The sequence below is a fragment of the Charadrius vociferus genome, unplaced genomic scaffold, assembly GCF_000708025.1.
Source record: "Charadrius vociferus isolate BGI_N301 unplaced genomic scaffold, ASM70802v2 scaffold112, whole genome shotgun sequence".
Taxonomy (NCBI): Eukaryota; Metazoa; Chordata; class Aves; order Charadriiformes; family Charadriidae; genus Charadrius; species Charadrius vociferus.
Window position 1 is genome coordinate 297,379 of NW_009647011.1, and position 8,096 is coordinate 305,474.

Sequence of the window (8,096 nt, forward strand, 5' to 3'; positions counted from 1 at the left end):
GGAGCGCCAGGGGGCTTGTGGGGTGCGAGGGCGATGCCCCGCGGTGCTGACCGGTGGGTTTTCCCCCTTAGGTCGGCGGCAGGATAGCGGACAGGGTGTTCGACATCCCCAGGTAAGGCTCGCAGCTTGCTGGGTCGCGGTCGGAGGACGTGGCCCTCGGGAAGAAACGCCGGTTTGAGAGCGCCTTTCTCGCCGCTTTCTCTTAGCGGGAACCACGGCGGGGTGCTCGATGTGTTTACGTTGAAAAGACGTTGGGAAACGAGCTGACGAAACTTAATGTTGTGTAAAACTCGAAGTAGTTTAAGTCTTGATTACGTCTTGTGTTGCAAAACTTATCCTTTAGAACGTTTCCTCTTGCTTTGGATGTTGGCTCTGGAAGAGGTTACATAGCTCAACATTTAACCAAGGTACTGGCTTTTCATACATAAGAGTGTTTAAAATAAGCGTGTATTTATCCCTCTGCTTTCAAATAGGGCTCTGTTATAACTTATAACAATCCTTTGAATCTGACTGAGGTAGACCATTTTTTTGTCTCCTCGTATCTGTAGCTGTGGTCCGAAGACGTGTTGTGTGCCGGCTGTTACTCTGTATTTGTTGTCACTGAAGGCTAGACAGATAGCAGTGCAAGGGAAGCTGTCTGTTGTACGGCAGTTAACCTTTAGTCTGGAGTAGGGAGATGCTTGTCTTTCAGTCGATCTTTGTAGGACCTACTTAGTTGTTAAAGGGAAGTGTCATTATGGAGACTTCTAAACGGTGAACAGTTTACCCTTCGTGAGTAAAGGTGTTTCATTAGCTGTTAATCCATGGTTCATATTTGACTGAGCTTACACCTAAAAATGCAGGATGTGTTTTCTGTTATTACTTTTATCTCAGCTACTCTCCCTAGGAACGATTACAAAGTATTACGTTGGGGGGAAAATGCTTTCTGCTTTATATAAAGTTTTATCAAGTGTTAAAGATATTGCTTCCGACTTAATATATAAATATGTGCAAGCGTTCCAAAAAATGGCTAACGTCAGCTTACAAAGCAACGTAAATATTTGATAGACTTTTAAAATTTTATTTCAGGAAACAGTTGAAAAACTTATCCAAGTTGATATTGCAGAGAATGCTCTAGTAAGTAGTTTTCTGAATGCTAATGTGATTCAATTCCATAATTGGAATTCCACAGGAAAGCAAAAGAAGTGAGTCTCTGATGTTGTTTTTCTTCTAACCCAACATTAGAAAAATGCTGTAGAATCTGAAATCCCTACAGTCAATGTTGTAGCTGACGAGGAATTCCTTCCTTTCAAAGAAGATACATTTGATCTTGTTGTTAGTAGCTTAAGGTATGCCCTTATGTTTATTTGCATTTTATTTTTTTGGTTAGAGATGTTAAATAATGTCATTTGAGAGTAACTTTAAGAAAAAAAGAGAGAAAGATAAGTAGTTCATTAAACAGCAATAAGTCATGCTGTATGAAACGTACTTGCTTGTTTAGTATGTGTATACATTAGGAAAAACTGCTGTCCCCATGGTTCTTTTTTTTGTTTGTTTTCCTTCAAGACACATGTAGCTTCTCTCTTTCCTGCATTTTGACTAACTAGTTTCCAAGACTTGCATCTTCTCAGCTTCAAAAAAACCAACCAAACCCAAACCAAAAACCTATTTATATAAACTTTAGTTTTTATTCAGTGTCACTTTTAGGCAAGCATTTCAGAACTTTTGCAGCTTGAGAAACTAGTCTGTATCTTTGGCTTCTGAAATATACTTGGGTAATGTAAGAATTATTTGCATTCCCCAAATTTTATTTAATAGCCAATTACAAAATGTACACTTCTGTTATTTCAGTTTACATTGGGTGAATGACCTTCCTAGAGCTTTTAGAGAGGTAAGAAACCATTCATTAATACTATAAATCGACACTTGCTGTTACTTGCATTCGGAGCGGTCTGTATTTCCAGGTTTTCTTTAAATATGAGGCACGGAACTAGCTCATGTTGCACACAAGTATTTTTGGCAGTTTGAGGAGCATCAGTTCATATTTCTGCTAATTTACTGTCTCAGATCAATTTGGTATAAATAACTGTGAAACAACATGTTTGTATAATATTTTATAGTCTCAACGGCTGAGATCATGGTAATTAATGGAAACTGAGGCAATGCTATTGATTTCTATTGAGTGTCAGTTCTTATTACTTGTAGTACAAGAGTTTTCTAAATTAACTTCTCCAGAATTGGTTTATGGAACTTGTATTATTTTTATTTCTCAGCTATTTATTTTGAAATACAACTTTAATCAGATAAAGGTGTTTTGATTTTGAAATGAAACAAATAACTTGTTGAGGAGAGAAAACTGAAACTGTTACTGAAAAAGATCTGATTTTGGATTATTTCAGCTGCTTCCTGCAGATGAAAATTTTTTTCAAATCAGCTAACTTTGGAGCAAAAGCAAGGAATATTTTAACCAGTTTGCTATTTTTTCATTTATTTCAAATTGGTCAGTCATTACAGTGCTATTCTGTCATCTGTTGGTATGAATAGGAGTACCCTGCTGTTATGCAAATAATAAAAGCAGAAATTGGAATGCCTTCAGTACTTAAAAAAAAAATCTTGGAAAGAGATATATCATTTTCTCGCAAATTTTAGTGTTTTATGGAGTATCAAATATCTTTACCCAACAGTAAAAATAACTGACACATGCTAATGTCCCACAAAGGGGAGGAAACTGGGGTTTTTGGCCAGCTTTCGTTGTGAATGCTCATTTCCTACTTGGAGACCACCGGCTTCAACTAATGGAAACTGCCTTCAACTGCTTAAATGTCACTTAAAAGCTCTTTATTAGCAGAGGAAATGTAGTTTGATTAATACTTGATTAAAAAACAGTCTAGAAGAATCTTGTTTCAAATCAGTAAGGTAAACCATTTGAACCTTTTGCTGTCTTGTTAGCCTGATTATGTAATATGGCTCTTCAGGTATCTAAACCAGGGATCGCTGCTGATTTTTAAAGAAAATAGAAAGCGTGAAGTTATTGGCCTTCTTAGTAGGAAGCGGGGTAGGACTTAATAGGCAAGAAAGTACCTTGTCAACCTTGGCATTTGAGTCATGATGTTGCTCTTCTGGCTAGTTACAAATAAGTAGGGGTAGACCTAATTAGAATTGGATTGCTCTATTGTGCATTCAGAAGTGCAAGGAGTGCTACTGGAAACTAAGGCCTCCATTTCTCTTTAATCAAGCCATTAAAAAGTATTTTTGCTGCCCTCATCTGAAAAAGTAGTCGTAAGCAGAAGCTATGTTAATCTACCTTATTTTCAGAAGTAAATTAATCGAGGATACCGTTTTAGGAGTATCCCATTGAACATAGCTTTACCCTAGATTTCCATAGTGCATTTTGTCTTTCGTGACTGTAGGTGTATTTTCTGGGGATTCACTCTTTCTTAGGAACAAATAGTCTCATTTCAGACAGATTATTTATCTTGCAGTGTTACCAAACGCTTTGTTGCAGTTTGCCTGGTGGAATACAACCAATATTAATAATCTGCTACAACTATTATAATGATTGTGTTTAAGTTAATTAAAAAAAAAAAAGTCCTAAGAACTTCTTAGTTACATAGGCTTAATAGCAGAAAACTTTAATTTCCTTTTTTTTCTGTGTTGTAGATTCACCAAGTTCTTAAGCCAGATGGAGTATTCATTGGTGCAATGTTTGGGGGAGACACTCTGTATGAGCTTCGCTGCTCTTTGCAGCTAGCAGAATTGGAGAGAGAAGGGGGATTTTCTCCTCACGTATCACCGTTCACTGCTGTCTCTGATTTGGGACATCTGCTGTCGAGAGCTGGCTTTAACACCCTGACTGTGGTAATTATAAATAAGAGAACAATTGGATAGAACAATCCATTACATCAGCTGGTATATAAAAGAAATACTCTTTATGAATGTATTAGTAATGTAGTGCTTCCTTCTGCATGTCATGCACCTTGCTGAATAAGTTTCTGGAACAGCCTAGACTGCCTCTCTTGGCTTTACTGTGATTAATGAAACCAACTGAAGTGTATCTTTGGCTAGTGGCCCAGTAGAATTTGGATGGTCCTCTTGGCAAAATGTCAGAGAATGTTAGACCTGCTTGAAAAAACTTTAGACACTCTTGCTGTTTCTTCTCAACCAAGAAGAAAATAATGGCATTTCAATTAAAATTTGATTGCAGATGAGCTACTAAACAAAACTTGTAAGAAATTTTGAGACAGTGTATTCTTCTGAGAAATAATGCAGTTTGAACAGAAGTGGCAGATGAATAGTCTGTTAGCAGCTCTGGAGGCTAGCGTAATGTTACTGTTTTAGCTTGATACGCTCTAAAACTGAGCTTCTCAATTCTTTTAGGATACTGATGAAATTCAGGTCAACTACCCAGGGTTGTTTGAGGTTATGGAAGACTTGCAAGGCAAGTATATACTTTGTGGAAACATGTTTTTTATATCAGTAGTGCAAACACAGAAGAGTTTCACTGTGTGTTTCTTAACTCTAAATCATAGAATTACAGAATAGTTTGGGTTGGAAGGGAGCTTTAAAGGTCATCTAGTCCACCCCCCCTGCAATGAGCAGGGGCATCTTCAACTAGATCATGTTGCTCAGAGCCCCGTCCCACCTGACCTTGAATGTTTCCAGGGATGGGGCATTCACCACCTCTCTGGGCAGCCAGAGTTTCACCACCCTCTTTGCAAAAAAAATTCTTCTTAATATAAATAACTAAAGCTTATTGTAGCAGTGGAAGTTTTACTTTTTTCCTGATCTCTAGTGATTCAAGAGATCTTGCCTGTCAGCAGATTTGTGTCGGGAAGCAGAAGTCAAAGATTTGCTACTTCGTGGTCTGCTATGAATTTTCTGCTTCCTGTGTATTCCCGTTGTTTGTGAGCCAGTTCAGTGTAAGGTGCTGAAAAGGAGACAGAAGCATATACCTCAGATACTAACTTTTCCTGCGAGCTTCCCTAAATGTCAGGACATTCAGGAAACTGCTTTGGAATGAGAATAAATAGACCCTCTAATTGGAGTCTGCTGAGGAATGCAAAAAACAATTGAGATGCTTAACAAATGAGTTAGTATTCTGATTGCATTTGTCATGGATTGTAAAGTAGGCATTTATATGCAGTCACTTGTTACTACAGAGCAATTCAGGGCATCTTCTTACTCTGGATCAGCTGCTGAATGAAAATAAAACTTTCATTCTCTGCAGAAACATTCAGATGCAGTAAGTGATTAAAGAGATTAGAATTGTGGTTATTTTATTTCTTATTTAAAATCTCTTGGGATAGTCATTTTGATGCTTATCTGGTTATAAAAAAACCCAACATATGAGTGGTGTGACAGAATAAACAGTGTGCTTATGCTTAAAACAAATTCTACTAGAAAACCTAAATGTTTCAAGACTCGGGCTGAAGAAGTTATAACTTGAAATCATTCCTAGCAATACAAACTGTAAATTGCAAAGCATTTGCATGAAAAGGCTTGGATTCTTATAGGTACGAAACTTGCCTCAGTATTTGTGGTATGTTGTTCTCTCTTAAAGTAATATTCAGAGGATTCTATACTTACTCTGGTTTAATAAAAATCTGTTATTAGTGCATGACACTTAACTCATGGCATATGCTATATCTTCTTTTTCTTAAGCTAAAACATATTTTTAGGTATGGGGGAGAGTAATTGCTCTTGGAATAGAAAACCTCTGCTACACAGGGAAACAATGTTGGCAGCTGCTGCAATATACCGAGGTAAGTATTTGAGAGGTAATGAGTTAATCTGAAATTACTTTAAGAACATTTTTTCTATGTGTTTTTCTCTGACCTTTGTGGGGAAAAAAAAAAAAGGAATAGAACAAAACACCATTATTGTACAGATATTTTTAACCTTAATTACAATGACTGGATTTGAACTATGTTGATGCACCAGTATGAGATATTTTTGTTGTCCCAAATCTTTCACCAAGAGTCATTATGATGAATATGTCATATTTAGTTCTAATGTTCTGAGAACTCTTTCTTAGAACTGATGTCTCTGTACCTTTCTTTCCTCTCCTTTCCTGCCCTAACAGAAATGTACGGGAATAGTGATGGCTCAGTACCTGCCACATTTCAGATCTACTACATGATTGGCTGGAAATTCCATGAATCACAGGTAATGTGAAGCTGAACTATTTTCTGTTTGAAGGTACTCTTTAAATTACTGATCCTTTAAAAGCTTTTACAAAATATTTTAACTTAAAATTACCCCTATATATTTTTTTTCTTCCTTTTTTCTTAGGCAAGACCAGCCCAGAGAGGTTCTGCAACAGTTTCATTTGGAGATCTGGCGAAAATAGAGGGACTTCTTTCAAGACAAAAAAAATAGTTCTTCGTCAGAAATAATAGTTGTCTTGAAGCTTCTATAGAGCTTCTCATTGCAGATAGTCTTCACTTGTGCTTATTTTGTGATGACATTCTGAAACGATAATAATTTTCATGCGACAGGGTTTGGGGTTTTTTTTTTACTGGCCGTGCTACATCATTAGCTGTGTAAAATGGTGTTCATGTTTTGTTTCTAGAGAAATATGTCAGCAGTATTCTAAGTGAATACATGGTCTCCCAACTTTTGATTAAATTACTATTCTCAAATGTAATGCCTCTTCCAGTATTTCAGTGTCACAGACCGCTCCAGGTATGATTTGCAAGTCTTGAGCGTATATCATCCTGCATTGCTTTTGAATTATTCCTTAGGGATGGTGGATCGTAGTAAAGACTAGTACTTGGTGGCAAGTGTGTTTATAAGCCATACTATACAAGAAAATACCAGCAAATACACAGATCTAACTTAATGCATTTCTTGTGGGTTGCAAAGTATGTGTAAGAAGTTACTGTCAGCTATTGTTTGAAATTTGAATGTTTGACTTGTGCACAAGGAAGTGGTTAAGTAAGTTCTGTATTGTGAAAATATCTCAGGTTGCTACCTTTCACCTACAGCCCTCAAATTCAATTACTTCCACCCCCAAAGCTGGAATGTTTCTGGACATTAGAGTTTTGACATTAGAATGTTTCTGGCGGTAGAGCTCTGCCACAGGGAAAGTTGTCTGCTTCGTTATAAGAGGATGTATATATCATGATTTAACTTAATTTACTGAAAGGAGCAGCAAGCAGAAGAGTCACCTAACACTCAGATGGATGGGTATGTTTCAAATTAACTAGTTAGCTTAGAATTGGCATTCTCTGGAGCTGGTACTCTTGGCGTTCCAACACATTTTTTTAACCTGTTCTTTTATGTCATAGCATTTAAAACTACATCAAAACTGTTAAAATTATACTTGCACATTACTTTGTGTTTCTACTATCAGAGGCTGAAAAGCATGAAGTATACTTTTTTGTCTCCTTATCTGTGACACAGAGCTATGACTTTTCCTGTATATAACTGCATTACCAGAAATTTATATTTGTTACAAATATGATTTGCCCATAACCTAAGGTGTTTAGAAAAAAATCATCTACCCAGTGATTTCACTTGATTATAGTACTGATAGACAATGGTAGAGAGGAAAAGCATGTAGAATATATAATCAGGTTTACTGTTCAATCAGTTTTATCATTGTATCTAGGTGTATCAATACTGGTGAAACGAAAGCCTCTCTAGGCTTGTTATAAGAAGATTATCCAGCAGGTGGAGTTCGACAGGATGGTGTGGCACAGTCCAAATAGGCAAGGTAGGCAGAAGCCTTCATATTCTGTCAGGGATTATTGAATTATGATTCAAAGTCAGATACAGATATTAAAGTTACCTCCTGCTTAACCAATACTCAGTTTTCAAAATAACAGAAATGCTGTTCATCCAACATTCAGCTGACTAGAAGATCAATTTAAGGGTCTAATTTGAGGGGGTTCCTTAATTTACCAGGCTTAAAAAATGGCCAGAGAAGGTACAAAACATCCTGATAATAGTGGAAGGAATCTCCTGTCCTGCATTTGCTTACAAGCCTAATGCATTATTATTCAAGGAGAATTAGTTCATCTTCATTTTTGTTAGAGAAGAAGAGTAACCCTGGAAAAAAGGGGAGAGGCTGTAAGTGATCTGATAACCTGTATAACCCTTAATGTTAAGACTTA

The 8,096-nt window shown here is 36.8% G+C and overlaps 1 protein-coding gene across 1 annotated transcript in view; it reads left to right on the forward strand.

Moving 5' to 3' along the window:
- Positions 1-6,357, forward strand: part of NDUFAF5 (NADH dehydrogenase (ubiquinone) complex I, assembly factor 5) — a 7,144-nt gene extending 787 nt beyond the window's left edge. Inside the window, exons 2-11 of the mRNA XM_009895435.1 lie at positions 72-112; positions 344-407; positions 1,069-1,116; positions 1,225-1,328; positions 1,831-1,870; positions 3,640-3,837; positions 4,357-4,417; positions 5,658-5,741; positions 6,062-6,144; positions 6,271-6,357. Of these exons, the coding sequence (XP_009893737.1) occupies positions 72-112; positions 344-407; positions 1,069-1,116; positions 1,225-1,328; positions 1,831-1,870; positions 3,640-3,837; positions 4,357-4,417; positions 5,658-5,741; positions 6,062-6,144; positions 6,271-6,357 (810 nt within the window). The remainder of the gene's footprint in view (positions 1-71; positions 113-343; positions 408-1,068; positions 1,117-1,224; positions 1,329-1,830; positions 1,871-3,639; positions 3,838-4,356; positions 4,418-5,657; positions 5,742-6,061; positions 6,145-6,270) is intronic.
- Positions 6,358-8,096: the final 1,739 nt, after the last annotated feature.